The following is a 20,110-nucleotide window of genomic DNA, read 5'->3' as shown; positions in this document are numbered from 1 at the left end:
TGAAAATTTAGCATATTAATTGAGATATACTTAAGAATCGAAGACATATTTTAAAAAGAATGTAAAAACATCTCAATTTTTTTTACGATTACATGTTGAAATAATACTTAGAATATGTTAGGTTAAATAAGTGTATTATTAAATTAATTTCATTTGTTTCTTAATACTTTGTTGTTGTTAATGTGACTACTAAAAAATTTTAAATTACATATGTGGCCCATATTGGACAATATTGGTCTGGAAAATTTACTGAATATAGGAGGAATGAATGAATGAACGAATAAATGAATTCAAGGCCCTTCATAGACTTGCCTCAACCTTGCTTTTTAGTCTGGTCTGCCACTACTTTAATTCATCTGTTTGGCATTACACCTTGTGCTAACATTATTGGGCTCTTTATGTGTCAGTGCCTTTGTCCCCTCTCCGTCTGTCATAAACTTGTACTCATCCCTTAGGACCCAGCTCAAATGTCCTCTTCTCTCTGAAACCTCTACTTACCTTTCCAGGCCCTAGCTCTGTACTCCAAAAGACCTGAAACATTCTGTGAATACTGTTACACTATCTACCACCTTCCTGTGAGTGCAGAGTTTCATGGGTCTCTTTTCCTCTTTGAATCATCAGCATTATGCAGATTAAATGACTTGGACATTAAAGACGCCCCATAAATATCTGAATATGCCAAGGACCTTAGGTGGAACAGCACCAGTTCTCTGTTGGTAGAATCCAAGGCAGTGGCTTGTGGAGAGGTGCTGAGTTAAAGTGACACCCAGTGAAGGGGATTCCCTGAGATGGGCCAGGACAAAGCCTGCCATGTGATTAAAAAAAAAAAAAACCACAGAGGAAGAAAATCAAGAATGTGCAAGGAAGTGTCCAAAAGTCTGGAGTTCTCTTCTGCCTGCTGTTCTGGGAGGATACAAACAAGCCCGGCACACAACTCATTTCAACGGGACCACAGGGATGCAAAGAATATTGCACCAAATCAAAAGCTCTTTGCAGGAATCTAGAGAAGGCCTGACGATCAGGAAGGAAGGAGGTGGAGAGAAGACTATTTCAAGCGAAGTAATAAAAATGGATTCCGTAAGTCTCTCAGAGACAGATGGAAGATTTATGGCTCGTTTGTCAAGTGAGAGGACAGAACCTTAGGGCTCCTGGAAGTCCCTTTCTCCCTCATGTACCTTCCTTTTTAGGCAGTGTGGAGGAAGGGCTGTCTCCAGATCCAGGGTGTTAGTGGTGCTCAGCCCCAAGCTGGTCCGGGTTGGATCTGGAGAGACTTAAGACTCAGAACTGAGAGGTAAACTTGGCTGAGGAGGGGCGTGATAAGAGGGGCCAAACATCCAGGAACTAGGAAATCCCAAAGCTGTTCTATATTCAAAGAACTCATCTCAGGCCACGTGGAGAGAAAGGGAAGTGGAAATGAATGGGTTAAAAAAAAAGCCTCTGCTTAAAGTAGCTCAGCAGCATTTCCACTAGAAACAAAGGCTTAAGTAAGGGTGTGTACTTACTGCAGAGTTATTACTAGTAGACAAATACAGCCCTACTGGGAACTAACTGGTTCAATAAACTACAGAATATCCAAAATAATGAAATACTACATAACTATTAAAAAGAAAACATTATTGTGATATGTACTGACTTTCAGATGTTTCAAAGAACTCTCTACCATAGCGGGGTGCGTGTGTGCTTATACAGGGCAGATAGGTCCAGGTGACAGAGAGGAGAGGGAGAGGGGTACGGGGAGGGGGAGGGGAGGGGATAGAAAGACACACAGATTGCTTACACTGGTTATTTGAGGAGAGTAAGGTTGGAAGGAGCATTCTTGGTTTGTTAAAAAATATATAGATACCTTTACTCTTCATTTATTATAGTGAGCATTTATTACTTTAGTAATTTGAAAAAACATCCTTTAAAATAAATCTAATCCCAGGCACCAACATGAACACGACTATTTTAACACAGCGAGGACCACTGAATCATTTGCTGATGCTTTCCTCTATTTAGCCTATTTGAGCTTCACAGAATCTCAAGCGAAATCCGCCCCCACCACTACCACACACACGCACCTCCCTTACCTTCTGGGGCATGGTGATCTGGCTAGTATCCCTTAATATAGCCTCGCCCAAATTCTCACTAAAAATACCCATGGAGACAGAGGAAAAGAGAAATAGTCACAAAAAGTCTGAAAAATCATATTGTTACCTATTGCTAATGGAACTAGATTCCATTATCTGCTCCTGACTTAGAAAATGGCAGAAAAGCAAGCATCCTTCTGCTACATGGCCATGACTTTCAGACACGAGCTGTTTTCCCTATGCCCCACCAGGACACCTTTTTCTATATTTAATTACCAAAAGAACAACTGAGGAGAGGGGGGACGCATCCCAAACTACCGATCCTGGTGTAAGAAGGGCAAGCAGAAAGAGTCCTGGGAGAAAGCAAATGGAAGAATGGTAGGGGTCCTTGCTTAGCAAGCCTCAGCCCTGCAATTCCACATTAGGGGAGGAGGAGCTGTGTGCCTCAGTGTGCCTTCCAATGGAAGATCTGTGAGTGAGCAGTTGTGAGTGCCATCAGTACTCAAGGGAACAGAAATGAGATTAATGATACTCTGCACATCCTGTGAATCTGCAGGATGCTAAGGTAAATAAAAAATATTCATGAGAATTAAAATCAATGTTAGTAGCTAGAGAGTAGGAAGGAGAGTGTGAAAAATTGAATTGGTAATGAGAAAGTCAAATTTGGGATTTTTCCTAGAAAGTAGATAGCAAAAAAATGAAAATAATAGAATGGGTTATAGATATATAACTGTGCTCTCCAATACAAAAGTCACTGTCACATGTCACTGTTGAGCACTTGAAACGTGGCTACTCTGAATTGAGATGTTCTTTCACTGTAAAATACACACCAGATTTCAGACTTCATAAAATTAGCGTTACTCGTTTCTTTTTATTTCTTAAAATGTGGCTACTAGAAAATTTTAAATGACATATGTGGCTCACCTTATACTTCTGTTGGACAGAGGTGGTATGAAGGAAGAATGTGGGGGGGGGGTCTAAGAACTTTTTGTGTTTTTGAGGAATTCTGAGGAAAAACAAGGAACAGCGGTACATAAAAATACAATCAAAGAATAATAACAGAAAACTTTCTTGGGTTAAAAACGATGTGTCTATGCCAGTGAAAAACCCATGGAAGCAGACTTACATCTGGATACAAATTTAAGATACATGGAATAATTTTTAAAAAATATATATTTTTTGGTGCTGAAATCTGGGATCGAATAAAAAAATTTTTCTTTAAAGATATCATTTGAAAAAATTTACTTGCAAATTTGTCTCTGCCTTTTCTCCACAACACTAACACTAAATACCTGTAAACAGTGGAGCAATGTTTATTGATTTTATGTCAAAAAATATTATGACCTAAATTTTATATCCAGTGAAACTGTCATTTGTGTATAAAGCCACTTATAACAACATTCTCGGATATTCACAGAGAAATTGAATTAAAATTAGTCAGAGTTACTTTAGCCAACTGAAAGAAGAATCAAAATTAAGATTTCAAGTACAGAGAACTCAAGGTATGGAAGAAATTTTGGGGTTTCCTATACTCGTGTTAGACTCCCGATTTAGGAATCTGGTCAATCAAGAGTTATCGGCTAGATTTTGCCTCCAAGGGGAGAAACTGACCTTGTGGAATGTCCTGCTTTTCACCCTGTCATGGCAGCACCAGGAACTGCGTTTTTCTTTCTTCATCCCTCACTTCTGAGGAAGTCTCCTGCCCGGTTAGACGACTACCCAGAACAATAATGGGTAGTGTTGTATTTTGGGACTTACTAAAAAATGGCTAAACTATTTATGAAGCTGGGACACTGCAGCAGAAGAACCGTTAAACAAAAACATTTTCTTCTTTACAAAAGCAGAGTTGCCATTTTCTGCATCTATAAAACACATGTTTAATGAGTCACTGGTCTCTCTTTTTATTCTTTTAATGATTAAGATTAATAAATAACGCAGGGACAGATATCCTGTGTTATCAGGCACTCTTCATCTATGCTCTGGGGTGTTTCTGGGCTGATGATACCATTATCAGAATGTATATGAAAAACAGAAAAAATAAATAAAAGAAAATATATCAAAATGTTCATTTGCAGTTATCTTTAAGTGAAAGAGTTCCAAATAATTTTTATCTTTGGACTCTTAAATTTTCTAGATTAAAGAGAGGTTTTAAATATCAATTTATGCAATTCTGTATATGCCACTTAAGGTAGCTACTTCTGGGGTTTCTCCTGAGTTCACAACAAGCTTTTCTCTTCTGAGAATTCCTTGTTCCCCAGCCAATTCCGAGAGGAGTCCTAGGTGACTTTGTTAATATCAGTCAAGTCTTAATTCTAATGCTCCCTCCTCTGAGACTTTCTAAACACCCATCTAAAATACCTACCCTCGACAACTGACTCTATTTTGTTTTATACATAGAGCTTAATCTATCAGAAAATTTTTTTTTATTTTCATATCTACTGATTTTCTCTTTTTAGTGACTTTGTCTTATTTACTGCTGTGTCCCCAGGACCAAGAATACTATCTGACGTGTAGTAAATATCCATAGAACAAATGAAAAAGCCCCACACGACCATCTGTCTGGTCATAGCCTAAAGAACCAGAGAGAAGACCCTGAGCAAAGCAAGACCAATCATAAAATTTCTCTCTGGAATTTGGAACTGTTGTGGTAACATGTGAACACAGAGGTTGCAGGGTGGCCATATTCTGGCTTCAGGGCCAGAGGAAGAGAGAAATCTGGCTGAGAGAGAGGAGAAGACACATGTGAGAAGCAGAGAGGAAGGAGCCTTATCTCACGGCCTTCCTGGGCCTGCTGCGTTTCAGCCTTGGGCTGCATAACCTTATCATTAAGTTTTATGTTTCAGCTAAGGCTGGTTGGAGTTGATGCCTGTTACCTACAACCAAGGAGTCCTAAGTAATACACCTATGGTCACAGTCATGTTTCGGAAATTCATAGCAAAAAAGATTTGGAGGAAAGAACTCCAGAATGATTGCCTCTGAGGGACTATCTAGTTTTCTATATTGACTGGAAAATAATATGTATTTTTTTTCCTCCAAGAATCAGAGAGTGATAGACCTAGAGGATTCCAGGAGATCGTGTTCCATCCGTCCACTGTATTTTAGGATGAAGAGCTGAGAGGTTAAGCAGTGAAATGACCTACCCAAGTTCACAAAGCTCATTCACACCGCTGTGCCTCAGGCTTTCTGATACCCAGGCCAGTATTTTCCCTGGGCACCAGGGATTCTTTGGACAGTTATTGTGCTTTTCACTCTGACTTGCTACATTTCAATTATTTTTTCAATAATAAATTCTCTCTCAGGTGAAAAAAAGCTTCCTCTTATGGGTTCACACTAGTGAATTAGGTGTGATTATGGTGCTGCTATGTTGAGTAAGTTTCAACAGTGACACTGAGACAGCGTCCAGATTGGGTAGGAAAGAAGGGCCACAGCTGGTTACTGATGTCTGCACTGAGGCAGCGAGAGAGGGAGTGGAATGGAAAAAAGTTCTGTTCTAACTCTTTCTCAGATGCAGAGCAAAGCTGCCTTTATGAGAGCAGGGAAGGGTGGGGAAACAGCTGGAAACTCAGAAGATCCATTTTTATCACATGTCTCTAACCCTTGGTTTAAGTTACAAGAAGTTCTAACTTTATTGTATGATGATGGCAGAATAAGAACATAAAGACTAAGGCAGTGGCTGTATGAATTCTGCTTTGCTTTTTTATTACCTTTGTTTGAAATTTTACTGCACTTTTTTCAGCTAGCTGTGGGCCAAAGGGCTGACTGCCATTAGGCAGGGGTGTCAGCTGATGAATTCACCATAAGCATTACTGGGCAACACTGAAGCCTGAAGGAAGTGCTTGTGGAGGGTGGTCTCTTTCTGGGTTGAACATGGTGTGGCTCTAATTCCTAGGTAAGCTACTAATTTGTCTCGCTTGCTTCTTGAACTGTGTTACCACAGTTTGTGAACTAGTTTTAAGAAAACTCCTTAAGTCAGCTGTCCTCAAATTTTTTGGCCCCAGGAACCGGTGCTCTTATGGGAACCTAATGCCTGATGATCCGAGGTGGAGCTGAAGTGGTGATGCTACCACTGAGGTGTATCTGCAAATACAGATGAAGCTTCTCTGGCTCGTGGGCCACTCACCTCCTGCTGTGCAGCCCGGTTCCTCACAGGCCACAGACTGGTGCCGGTTTGTGGCCGGGGAGTTGGGGACCCCTGCCTTAAATGATTCGGGAGCCCATGTGGATGGCGAACAGCCCTGCTTTGGGTTGCATAAACCAATGAGACAGGAAGAAGGTGCTAACAATCCAAAGAACATTACAGGAACAAGACACAAATTGTCACTTGGAATCCAGGGAGAGGTAAAGCTGTTGCAAGATCAGGCAGGAGCCCAGAGGCCAGAGAGAGAAGGGACAGAGGCTTTCCCTTTCTTCAATGAAAAACAAGCTTGTCTCTCTCCCCTGCTTTTCCTCCAGTCCCCCTTCCGTAGCCTCAGTTGCTGGCAACCCCCATGGGACACCTGTAAACAATTCTCACTTCCCTGGGCCCAGCACTCTCCCCTACTGGTCTCTATGCCATGTGGGGAGGAAGCTCATTCATTTCTGCAGCTAGTTGGTAGAGGACAGCCCTGGGCAGAGGCTGTGGGATAAAGCAGCCTCTCTGAAAAGCTCTCTGGGAGTCTTGAGGGCTGGAGCCTACACTGCTCTGTAGTCAAGGCTGGAGTGGTTTTAAATACTTGTGGAGTGGATCATAAATGTTACCTCACCACAGACCCAGCTGCCAGCATCTCCAAAGTGCAGGGGAAGCTGAAGAGATGAGCCAAATGGAACTTCCTTGCCAAGTAACTCAGATATTTCTAAGGAGGATTCCAGAACTCAGATTTATCTGAAAACTCTGCTAGCCCTGTATCCATGTGCCAATCATTTGTGTGTGTAGAATTTAGATTGGAATAATACAAGACAGAGAAGAAAGGGATTTTCTGACTCCAAAAGTCGTTAAACTCTGAATTACTTAGGGACTTTCTCACCTCTACAAATCTTGGAAGTAGAAGAAATTCTCTTCTGTCTGGATAATTTCTGTATGTGTTCCAGGCTGCACAAAGGGTGGAAATCACTAATCTTAGAAAGGCCTTGGTAACCCTGAATTCTTAAGCCCCTGCTGTTATATAATGCCCTTTTTGCTTGTTTTTAAACAACTAAGTCTTTATGTGGCAACCAGAGGTTACAAGAAGCACAGCAAATAGGTTTCATCTTGCATATCAAGTTCTATTAATTGGTAATAGCTGCCTGGAGTGCTATGCTAACAAATATATTGAGGCCACATCCGGGTACTGCAAGAAAGAGTGCGACGATGGATTAACAATGTCTACCATGGATATGTAAGCTGGGCGGTTTGGCTCTCGTGCCACATATTTGACATCCCTGCATTAAATCAAGGGATACTTTTCAGGCTCCTATACCCAGGGCTAAGTTCTTAGATTTTAGGAAGTGGACCATGAACAGGTTTAGAAGGTAAGAATTCATTACCTGTTGTTTTCCCCCAAGGAATTATTAATATAGCTGCCTCAGAGACAAGTTTGTTACTTATGGTTTGATGTCTCCTGTTAACTTACTGTGAAGAGCAGAAAGTAGATGTTCAGTCTCAGAGCTATTCTGCTTTGGGGCCTCAGGACTTTGTTCTTGGAATACTGACCCAGCCTCTCAGTGTTCTCCTAGCCGTGCCTGCTTGGGATCTGTTCTCTATAAGGTTACAGGGTTCTAAATTAAAATCCTGATCATGTCTCCCCACTTCGGTGGTTCCCATCATGCACAGGACAGTTTCTTGCTCCTACATAAGGTCCATCGTGACCTGTCTCTTGCTTGCCTCTCCAGCCCCACCTCTTGTCCCTCTCTTCCTTGGCACTTTTTCTCACAGCCAAGCTGAGTTCCTTGTCCGTCCTGACCTTTTTCACTTGGGGCTCCTTCCATGTGGCATACCCTGCTCCCCTCACAGTATCCCCTCACCTCCACCTCAAGGATCAACTTAGTTGACCTTCCTCAATGCCTTTCCTTTCCCTTTAGTCTGGGTTAAAGGATCCTCAGAAATCACTCTGTGCTCGCTTTGACCCCATATTGTGATCACAGGTTTGTCTATCTTCCCTGCTAAAACCCTAAGCTCTAGCAGGCAAGAACTGCATCTTATCATCTGCATCCAAATCACTATGGCAACGAATGATCCATAGGAGGTGCTTGATACATGTTTATTAAATGAGTGAATGAATGGAGGTCAGGTAGTTCTCCCAAATTCATGAAATTAATAGTGACTCAGCACGGATTATCATTTGTGATCATGAAATTGATACTACACGTTTCCCCACAGTATCTTCATTGTTTTAGCTAATTACCTGCTTTCTTGACACCATACAGTACTTTTTAAAAGAACATTAGTTTTCGCAAGAAATTGAGGCAAAGGAGCCAACTGCCAATTATGAATTGTGTAAAAATCTAGAAATTCAAAGTCATTGAATCTTGGATCTAGAAGAGACCTTTCAGATAATCTCATTCAACTGAGGTCTAGAAGGCAGAACTTATGCCTCAGCCATGCCTTCCTCCCTCCCTTCCCCTCTTTCTCTTTTTGGAAAAAGGAGTTGTTTTCAGTAATTATAACGGCACCTGTAAAAACTGTATGATAAGATTTCATGGTCCATATGATGACAAATATTTAATTTTGACTGATACAAAAGTGAAGAGGGTAAGGGATCCATACTTTGGCCCAAATTGTGCAGCTACATGCACCTCTAATTCCCAGATCCCTTAACTAAAAATGTTCTAGTTTTTTTCTCATTTCTTATAAAAAATGGTTAACTGGCTCATTTGGAAGGGGGAAGGGAAATGATTTACCTTACGTATCTGTGTTTTCGTCTCATAGTAGGCAATCACGGGGATGGATGCTCGGTAGAAGGTTTCAAGGCGCTTGGCGATGGTGGTGGTGTTGTCTGTGCACGGGCTGCTCTGGCTCCTCTGGAGAAGGCGATTGGTCATGGTGTCTGCCGAGCAGTCCATACAGATCACCAGGTGAGGGTTTCCAATCTAGGAAGCGGGGTAGCACAACACGGTTAGAAATTCCACTCTGCAAGGTTCCGGAAAGGCCTGGGACCCCTAGTTCTTTCCTTTCTTGGCTTTCCGGTTCCTTTCAAGGTCCCAGAACTACACTACGACAGAGTTGGGACTGGGCTTCATGGCTCCTCATTTCTAGATCAGTTTTTCACATGCTGCCTCAGAGCTGTCTCTTGTCCTCAGCTTTTGTTACCTCATGTAACTCAGGGATTATACAGAATGCCACCCAATGTAGTCACAATCTGTTCTCTACACTAAGGGGAAGGCTGTGTGTGTGTGTGTGTGTGTGTGTGTGTGTGTGTGTGTGTGTGTGTGGTGTTTCCTCGTGGAAGCCTTCCTTGACCTACTGAGGCAGAGCTAATCACTTCCTCCTCTGTACCACCATTATAGCTTATACTAGCCACCAGTAGTGTAGTGTGACTGTGTCTGTATTATGTGGGAGTTAATGTCACGTAATGAACGCACAAAAGCTGGAGTCAGGCTCCTTAGGGTCAAATCCCAGTGTGGTGACTTGTCTCCAAGATGGTTTTCATCAGTTCCTTGACTCGATGTACTTTAAGCTCTACCCCCATTGAGACATATAGCCCATACCTCCACCTCCTTGAATCCAAGCTAACGTGTAACTGTTTTGACCAACAGAATACAGTGGAAATGATGCAATATGCTTTTAGAAGTAAGATAATTAAGAAATTTTTTTTTTAGCCATCTAAGATGTTCAACCATTCTGACTGCTAAGCTGTGAGGCAGTTCAAGCTACCCATGTGGAAAGAGGCAGCCATGTGGACAGAGATGCTCATTCAGCCCTTGGCTGTTCTAGACATCCCAGCCCTGGCTCCAGACCTGTGCACTCAGCCTTAGCCACTATCTGACTGTATACAGTCAACCGTGTAAAGGAACTCAAATGACAACCAGCCAGCCAAGCCTATCAAACCCCAGAATGCTATTAGAGAAAATAAATAGTTATTTTAAGATACTTTACATTGTCATTAATGGAAAGTGTCACTCAACTTCTCTGCACCTCAATTTTCTCATTTGTACAGTGAAGATGATCACAGAATTGCTATATGGATTAAATAAAACTAAGTAAGGTAGTGTAAGCATGTTGTTTGGCATATGGCACTCAATAAGTCTTGCATATAGTAGGTAGGTGATTAGAAAATGTTTTAATGAATGAATGACGATAATATGATTGGCAGCACGAATCTCCCCTATCTCTCCATCCTTCTCTTAAATGTTCTTTTGCTCCTGATGTCTTGGTGTTTATGTTGCCTCCACTACCAACCCCAACTTTGGAAAGAAACTATTGTTCCCTCTTGATCTTGCAATAATCAGGTTGTGAATAATACACGAAGGCTTGCCACTCCACTGCAGTAAGTTCCTGGGATGGATGGGAACAAAGTCGGGGTGTAGGGAGGGGCTTTTAGGTGACATGCACAATGGTAAGTTGCTAGAAAGTGTGGATCAAATATTTATCTATCCCCTCTGAGGGATGCACTTTAAGGAATAGCGTGGAAAAATTCTCCAAGACCTAGAAGAGTGAAATAAATCTCTGGAATATGTCATGCAACTCTTCTGCTGTATAAATTGGAAAACAAAAACTGAGTGAGCAGCAAGAAAGGCTAGATGAAGGTTTAGAAGAAAATGACCCTTGTCTACCAGCAGAGGGCGAGCTCGAGAGGCAGCCTTGAGTTCAGTTAATGGAGTTTGGATCCCTGGAGCAGTTTCTGGTTGGGGCTGCTTGAGAAGACTATGAGATTTTTCTAATTGTGGGGGTTTTCAGGCCATTCAGGGATAGAAAAGATAATTCAGGGACTCATTCAGGTACCAACAGAGATAATGTGTATCTAAGCAGGAGCTGGCAGGAATGAGCCTCTGGACTGAGGAATAAGAGGAGGAAGTAGAGGTAGATTTATCTTCCACACTGATTCTCAAATTGTGGTCCTTGGACCAGCAGCCTGGGCATCATCTGGGACCTTGTTAGAAATGCGGTCTCAGGCACGATCCAGGAACCGAGGGAATCACTCTGCATTTTAAAAAGATCTCCAGGTGATTCTTCACGAAACAACTGCTTGAGAAGCTGCTCTACCGAGCTGTTTCCTCATGCTGATATTATGGGGTTTGAATGAACTAACCTATCTCTCCTGGAATCACTTCCTACATAAAAAGCTATTGAACATTCATTCCATTTGGAAGTGGCCTGTCCCACTGACTTTTTTAATACCTAAAAGTTTTTGAAATGTTCAAATGAAAGCATTTCGATATATATCACTGGACTGTGGTTAGCCTGTAGTATCACATAATTGAGAGAGCAGAGAGCTCTGCCCTTGTCTGAAAGAATCACAGAGACTTGAGGACAACTCCCTGCTCCCAATATCACCCTGTAGGCATCCCTGGGGTTCTGCCACATAAGCACTAGGTTCTTTATAGCCTTTGGGTATTCAGGGGACCTCTGTTAGAGCACGAGTGCCATTGTTGTTGAGATACTCTAAGCAACATTTCAGCAGCTAAGGGCTTTAGATACAGCCATCCCTTTAACCCTTTCAGCACCCCTCCTGGGAGGTATTATCTCTACTTTAAGGACAGGGAAATGGAGACCAACTTGCCTAAGGTCGCTGAGGGCTGGTTCAGTGACAGACAGTCCTGAGCCAGCTGTATGTTAACTCCAAAGCCTGGGGACTTCACCCTAATGGAGGGCCAGAGCCTTCAGAATGGGGCTCAGGCCAGGTGGCTGGTGGGCCAAATGGAGCCAGGAGAGGAGGGCAGGATGGTGGGAAAGGAAGTGGGTGGCGTCGGAGGCCATTTTATTTTATTTTTTGGAAGCTCTTGCAGCCTCTTGGAATCTAGTTGTGATCAGCACTCATCTTGGCTGAGAGCAGCCACCAGAATGAGTATATCAGGTTCAGTGACTTGTGCTTATAGCTTTGCCTTGGTAATTTCAGCAGATGGAGCAGGAGGGGAAGTTTACCCAGCTCTCCTCTGACCCTCGCTTTTGTTTTCTTCTGATGAAGTGAGAACACTGGTTAGGCCATGTTTACCACTGGACAGGATCAGGCCACCCAGAAACTCTCTCTTGTTGAGAATAACAATCATCTTGTTCTCTCTGGGTGCCTCCATTTCCTAATTTTAGAATGAGGATAATAATAGTTTCTACCTCAAAAGAACGATAATGAGGGCTAAATAAGTTAATACAGGTAAAGTGTCTGGCCCATTTCAAGCATGACATAAATATGAGCTAACATTATTTAATGTGTGCCTGGCAGTATATTCCTTTCTTTGAAATGTAACAATCTCTGATGGTCAGTTTGGGTTTAGAAAGAATCAGAGCCCCACCCACACTTTTAGCCTAAGTCATATGCTCCAGCATACATACTAGTCTCTGCACTGGGGGATAAGGACCACTGGCTGACAATAAAGCAGCATGCCGATTTCTCATTTGCTCTCACCTGGAGGTATATCCCCTTGGGGGACCTCACTAGAGGAGGGGTATCTGGGTTATTCCAGCATTCCTGAACACATAATCCTAATGATAATAATGCTGCTCCATTGCTACCATAATTTCTGCCTCACATCACCATTACCCAGCTCAAAGTTCTACAAGTCAGACGAAGAGAGTGGAAAATCACAAGTGGAAAGTCTCAAAGTGGTTCCCAAGGCTCCTCACGATCCCAAACAACCAGAACACACCGAGTAGAATGTCCCTTGGCCAGAGGCGTAACTTTATTTTTCCTTGGTAAGAGCTCATTCTGAAGGTTAGAATACATTTATGAACAGAATCACTGACTCTATGAGACGGTTAAGAGCAGTCAGGCAGAGGGACAGTAATGTCATCACCCATACACCCAGGAAAATTATCTCCATATTCAGGCTAAAGGCAGCATTTAAGCTAAGAAGTTCCAGGGAGGGAAAAGCTAAGAGCAAGTGCGTTCATTCTACTTCCGTTAGTATGTATTTAGTTTGACTGTTGTTGAATAAAACGTTTGGTTAATAGCGGAAAGCGTTTCAATTTCCCATTAGGGAGCCAGGCTAAGTGCACACCCCAACTCAAGATGGTAAGAATCTATAAATTGGGAATAATAATACCTACAGAATGGGTTTGTAAAGATTAATAAAATGACATATGTAAAGTATCTAGTTTAGTTCCCAGCACATTTTAAGTGCTCAAAAAATAACTGCTATAATTCTGTTAGTTAGGTATTCTGTATGAAATTAACTATATGAAAATGGGTAGACTAAAGACTACCCATCAAAGAACATACATCAAAATGTTAATAGGTATTACCTCTGGGTGGTTATTCTTTGTTTTATACTTTTCTGTTTTGCCTCATAGCTATACAATTGTTAGTTCTATAATCACAAAAATACATATAATTTTGAAAAAACTTTAATGGTTTATTGAGTATGATGTGCAGGTTTATAAATGTGTAAGGCACTTTTCGAGGGTTCCATCCAATCTTCCCAATAAGCACTGAGGTAGCTTTTTTCAGTCTACATTTTACAGAAGAGGAAATTAAGCTTCACAAAGTTAAATGACTTGCCAGTGAGTTATAAAGCCAGGCTCTGAATACAGGCCTGTGAACACCAAAGTCACCGAAACCAGGGTTTCTCAACTGGGGTGGGAAATGGGAATGGTGGTTAGAAACTCCAGCTCCTCCTTCTTGTTCCTTCTGTCCCTGTTTCTCTCACAGACACAAACAAACCTGCACACGTGGGTGTGCACACGCACACACACACACACACACCTGTTGACACCCTGCCCTGCCCTAATATACCATATTGGATACAAAAGGCACAGATCAATTCAATGGGGGGTGGGGGTGGGGGTGGAAGTCAGCACTGGGACTAGAAGATAGCAAAGTAATGGAGAAATTACACACAGACTTATTCCTAAACTGTGGACACAGCGGTAGTTTGCATTTGTTTTTTAGCGATGTCATGTACAGTGGCAAGCAAATCCTCAAAGGACCTCGCATCTCAGAGAACTCAGCTATAGGTATGCAAAAGTGTCAGCCTAGCTAACTGAACTGGATTTTTTTCCGGCAACAGATGGTCCTGTGAATTAGGCACATCAGTCTCTGTGCTACAGAAAGGCTAATAAGATGTCCGTAGGTAGGTTAAAATCATTCACAGGCAGAATGGGCTTCAAACATAGTTGTGGGCCTGATGAGTGTACAAGAAACTCTCACTATGCCCTCAACTAGGTTGACTGCTCTGAATCTCTGGAGGAAATAAGTTGTCCGTATTTGTCTTTGCCACATTTCAAATTAATTACGTGCCTGTAATTTGGAGGGGGCTGTGAAAATACTGCGGTTCCTGCAGGGCATAAATGAATCAATAATGGCTCATTCTGTGTTCACAGCATCTTTATTCTTCTGGTCAAGTTAAAAAAGCAAGTGCTTGTTTTTGGAGTTGGATGTTCTCTCCTGCACACAAGTCTAACTGATAGTAGCATATTCTAAAGTTACTCTATCTAGGGACAAATAAATATGATGCTTGATTTTTGCAAACTCCTTCCAGAAGTATGTAAAAGACTGTTTTGGTAGACATCTCACTTGAAATCCATCAGTTCAGTAATGCAATGCACACCTGTATATTTTTTGAAATGGCATCATGAATTTTAGCATTGATTGAAACTATCTAGTCACCACACAATGTCTCCTTCTAACTCCTACATTCTAGTTAGGTTTCTTCTCTGCCCCACTCTAACACCTGTCTCACCAGGGTCCACAGTGGAAGAGGAAGTTTTACTTTACTTTAGGGAAGATCATATGGATGATTTGAATTCCTATACACCCAAAGGCCAAGAACAGCTATCAAAAGCCTTAATTTAACCTAACTGGGTTATAAGCAAAGGAGCAGGGGTTTATAGGTATGTATGAGGTATGAATAAAAAATATGTGACCCTGAACTGGAGAATAGTTTATAGTCTTTCATAGCTTAGAAACTCATTTATGTACGTTATATCATTTGATGCTCACAAGACCCTCTAAATAGGGTTTGGCAGGTATATTATTATCTCCATTTTACAGAGGAGGAATCTGAAGTTGAGTGACTTGCCCAGATGACATAGTAGAGGTGAAAATCCAGCTTTTCTGACTCTAGACCATGTTGAGTGAAGTGCTTTAAAGATGTCACATAGGAGGTTCTATGTGAATGCCAAGAGCGCTGTCACTGCTCAAAACGGTTTGGAACCCCATAGGCCTAAGTTCAGGGGTTTGCCCAGTTTAAAAAGTCCCAAAAGGAGAATAAGTATTATAATTTTGTTGTCTGCACATAGTAGCTGACAGAAAAAGAGATGCTTATCTTTCTATACATTTTATTGATTACACTTGGCCATTTCGGTTTTCAAAAGGATATTCTACTACTTCTGAGAGCAATTTAAAAATAAGACCTTTGAAAATATTTTTTCTCCAGCACTTCTGAGCAAGTGCATGACCTGTCTTAACTCTCCTGGAGGCCCTCCCAGGGCTCTCAGACCTTAAGTTTACAGGCAGGTAAATGTGAAATCACCTGGTCAGGTGCTGCCACCTTGAAGCCTGAACCTCCGAGAAACACTATTGACCCTTCAGCAGTTAGAGCACATCTCTCATTGTATTTTAATGAAGTATTTACGAAACTGACAGTCTCCACTAGGCAGGGAGAGCCTCCAGGGCTAGAGCACACACCTTCCTCTTCTCTCTGTCTCCCCTGAACTCCCTAGTCTTGCACATGCCTGATTCTGAGATGGCACAGGAAAAATGCCCGTCTTCCTCACTTATAGTATATCTCTAGGAGTCTCATCCACAGCCTGGACACAGGCTGGAAGAGTAAACAAAAATGTAAAACGATCCATGGGATACATCTTAATATCCCATCTTAATATTGTTAAGATGTAAATACTACCCAAAGCAACCTACAGATTTAATACAATTCTTATCAAAGTCTCAATGGCATTTTTTTTTTCAGAAATAGATATATCCATCCTAAAATTCACATGGAATCTCAAGAAACCCTAAATAGACAAAACAATCTTGAAAAAGAACAAAGTTGGAGATCTCATATTTCCTGATTCAAAAACTTATTGCAAAGCTATAGTAATTAAAACAATGTAGTACTAAAATAAAGACAGACAACTAGGTCAGTAAAATAGAATAGAGAGCCCAGAAACAAACTCTTTCATATATGGTCAAATGATTTTTGACTACAGTGCCAAGACCTCATTCAATGGGGGGAAAACAGTCTTTTCAACAAATGGTTTTGGAAAAACTAGGTCTTGAAGAGATATTTGTATATCTACATTCATAGTAGCATTATTTACAATAGCCAAAAAGTAGAAGCAACCCACTATAGCTTTTGATGGATGCATGGATAAACAAAATATTATTCATCCTTGTAAAGGAAGGAATTTATAAAACATGCTATAACATGAATGAATCTTGAGGACATCATGCTAAGTGAAATAAGCCAGTCACAGAACAACAAATACTGTATGAGTCCACTTCTTTCAGGTACTTTGAGTAGTCAGAGTCATACAGACAGAAAGTAGAACGGTGGCTATCAAGGGCTGAGGGAAGGGGAAAATAGAGAGTTGTTTAATGGCTGTAGAAATTGAGTCTTTTTATTTCATTAATGATTTTTAAGATGTATTTTTTCAATTACAGTTGACATACAATAGTTTTAGGTGTACAATCTAGTGATTAGACATTTATATATCATACCAAGTAATCACCCTGATAAGTCTCAGACCCATATGGAGAGTTTTGGTTTGCAAGGTGAATAGAGTTCTGGAGATTGGCTGGACAACAATGTGAATACATCTAACACTACTGAACTATACACTTAAAATTGGTTAGATTACCATATTAACTCATTTTATATTATGTATATTTTACCATGATTTTTTAAAAAAGTAGAACAATCCTCCTAATTCCACTTTGTAAAAAAGTAGTTGATTTATATTGAAGTCTGAGCTCTTACAAAGTGGTTTGTTTTGTGGGAAAAAGCTTGTTAGAATTCTGATACGTGAGCGTCTCCCATCAGGAAATGCCTAGAACCACCATGGTCACTGGCTCTGCTGCACAAATCCCTTTCTCTCTGCCCGCCCACCGGACGTAGGCTCCAGAGCTGAGGGACAATCCTGGCTGGGTCAGGGCCCACCCATGCCAACTAAGCCAGGGAATATTTTCTTGGACTCTGGTTCCAAGCAGGAAACATGGAGGAAGGTGAGCAACTATCTTTTAAGTATTTAGATATCATCTAAGGAGTTAAATAAAACAAGAGGCTCAGAAGAAGGTCAGACTAACACCCAGGAAACACACAAGTTCAATTCTCCTTAGTCAACATTGCAGTGTTGGAGATGGATGGAGATGGGCTCCTAAATCTTAGTCCTATCAGTAGTTGTCACTTACTAGTAAGTTGTCACTTACCAGCTGTGTGACTATGGGCAAGTCAGGTAACCTCTCTGGGCTTAATTCATCACCTTTAATGAAAATACCCCTTCTATACATTTAAAAAGGTTATTAAAAATAATATTAAATGAAATAACATTCATGAAAATGTTCTGAAGCCAGTCTAAAGGGATACCTTTATAAATATTAATTCTTGTAGGCTCTGGAATCTTTGTTTAACAAATGGAGACAACTGTTTCCCTTTTGTTTAGACTTTGTAAAATTAGAGGTAATGTAAGTAAAGTGTGTAGTACAGGACCCAGCCCAGAGTAGGTTCAGTAAATGACAGCTATGAGGGTTTTTACTTTCTGCTGCTTCCTTGTGAGTGACCCTTCCTAGTGAAGAGGGTGGGACTTGGGGCGGTTAGGATGGTGGGAGGTTGGAGTGATGCATATATTTGATTCTGCCTGTCCAGCATCACCCCCCTGACTTCTAAGGGCATTCCTATTTTCCCTTGAGTAATTTCCCTTCCCTTTCTCAGTCTGTGTGGTTCAGGTGTGGTGCCCATTCACCCTGCTCCCTTGCCATCCTGCCCTGGTCCTCCAGGCTGGATTAGTATATTCATGGATATGCCATCATATGCTCTTCTATCTTTCCCTTGGCCACAGTGATTGGTTCACTGATGGGCCCATGGCCTAATAATCCAGAATAATGAAACACAACTCTGGGTCTTTTGCTGGACCCATTGGAAAACAGAAACATTTTTCTGTGAGGTCACTTAGATGGTGAAATATAAGCCTACAACAGGAGTAAGATGAAGCCAACACAAGGGAAAAGAAAATCCAAGAGAGAGAAAAAGACAGATGATTCATCAATGAAATTTGAATATATGGATTTAGTCAACTGTGAACCACTCCTGGATGGTTTAGTTGCTTAAGCTGATAAATCCACCATAACAAGCTCTCCTCCCTTTTCCTTCCTTCCTTCCTTCCTTCCTTCCCTCCTTCCTTCCTTCCTTCCTCTTCCTTCCTTCCTTCCTTCCTTCCTTCCTTCCTGCCTTCCCTCCCTCCTTCCTTCCTTCCTTCCTTTTTATTTTTTTTTGCCAGTTTTTGTTTAATTTCTGCCATTTATAACTGAAAGTTTTGATTCATGTTAATTGGGAAAGGGACAGACTTTGAATTTATCCTCTGATCTCAATGACATCCCCTATTTTTCTTCTGGGATGATCCCCATAAGAAGACTCACCCTACGTCCGAACTCTTCCCCTTGCTTCACTTCCTGAGGATAGCTGTCAATCAGGAAGCCCTTGGTGTGGCCAAGGCTGGCCACCATGGCCTCCTTCAGGAGCTCCAGAATGATGTCCTGCAGCAGAAGGAAAGTGGTCAAGACACGAGCTCTTCCACAGAACAACGCTGGACTTACCTCAGGTCTCCAAGTCATCCCATTACAGGAGGGAGAAAGGTTCAGATAAGAATAAAAGTGGATGATATATACTGTATTTCATCAATTCTAAGGCTCATTCTTCCTCCCCGACTTACATTTTAATGTCTACGAAATAGGGAGGTATCTTACAACCAGTGCTGGGGCATAGTTTAATTGTTAGTGTTTTTTTCCTACTGGTATATTTTTATTAGTTATATTTTACTGGGGTATCTTAAAATAATGGCATCTTAGATTAGATTAAGTATAGTGGCCATATTCCATGTGGTAGTACTCCATGAATTATGCATAATGGCAGTTTAAAACTAGATTAAAACAATATATAAAATATATTTATTATTGATTTTTTCCAGCAAATATTTTATAAAATTTGACATCCACTGACTTGAGAAGACTTTCAAGTAGATATGAAGTAGCATTTTCTAGCAATATCACTTTCTCTGTTAAAAATTTTGATTTAACCTGTGCTTATGGAAAATAAGGGAGAAGAGATACATGGGAGTTTGGGAATGGATGTAGGAACAATGCAACCAGCTGCCAAAATGGGGCAAATTCCCTGATCCCTGGCTCCCTGGCATCTCCTGCATTTTGTCAGGGACTTGGAGAATGCAGCTATCACAAGCACGGTTAGAAACGATCCCTAGATAATTGTTAATTAACTCCTCATGAAGTTTATATTCTAGCGAGTAAGACAGATAATTGATGAACAAATAAATACATAACAAAGAGTCAGCTAGAGAGAACTGCTAGGAACAAAATTAAAGCAGGGCAAAGAGATACAGAATACCGGAGGTTCTGTTTTAGACAGAGTGGTCAGGGAGGATTTTTCGATAAACTGTGACATTAAAGTAGAGATCTGGATGAAGTAAAGGAGCAAACTATATGCATATAAGAAGGAAGATCACTCAGGTTGAGGAAATAGCAAGTACCAAGGCCCTGAGGCAGGAACAACCTGGCCTGTGGGAGGAACAATGAGGAGGCCAGTGGCTGGGTGGGAGTGAGCAAGGCGAGTGATGGGGAATAGCATGATGGGGAATAGCGTTGGAGAGGTAGCTGGAGGCCAGAGCCCAGGGAAGGACTCTGGATTTCATTTTAAATGTGGTGGGGAGCCACTGCAAGGTTCTGGGGAAGGGACTAACACAATTTGATAAACACTTTCAAGAAATC

At 41.3% G+C, this 20,110-nt stretch overlaps 1 protein-coding gene across 3 annotated transcripts in view; it reads right to left on the bottom strand.

Annotated features, from left to right (window-relative positions):
• AK5 (adenylate kinase 5) overlaps positions 1–20,110 on the bottom strand; it is a 195,392-nt gene that overhangs the window by 8,079 nt on the left and 167,203 nt on the right. For 2 of the 3 annotated variants that reach the window (XM_015595113.2, XM_006919339.3), the window contains exons 12-13: positions 18,749–18,865; positions 8,925–9,113 (exon numbers count right to left, since the gene is read on the bottom strand). In XM_015595113.2, the coding sequence (XP_015450599.1) occupies positions 8,925–9,113; positions 18,749–18,865 (306 nt within the window). Of the gene's footprint in view, positions 1–7,072; positions 7,138–8,924; positions 9,114–18,748; positions 18,866–20,110 lie in introns of all 3 variants that reach the window. The other variant, XM_025052102.1, reaches the window with a different exon arrangement.

This window comes from Pteropus alecto, unplaced genomic scaffold, assembly GCF_000325575.1.
Source record: "Pteropus alecto unplaced genomic scaffold, ASM32557v1 scaffold25, whole genome shotgun sequence".
Classification (NCBI taxonomy): Eukaryota; Metazoa; Chordata; class Mammalia; order Chiroptera; family Pteropodidae; genus Pteropus; species Pteropus alecto.
Note: the sequence above shows the minus strand (reverse complement) of the source record. Positions and strands in the feature narration are given on the sequence as shown.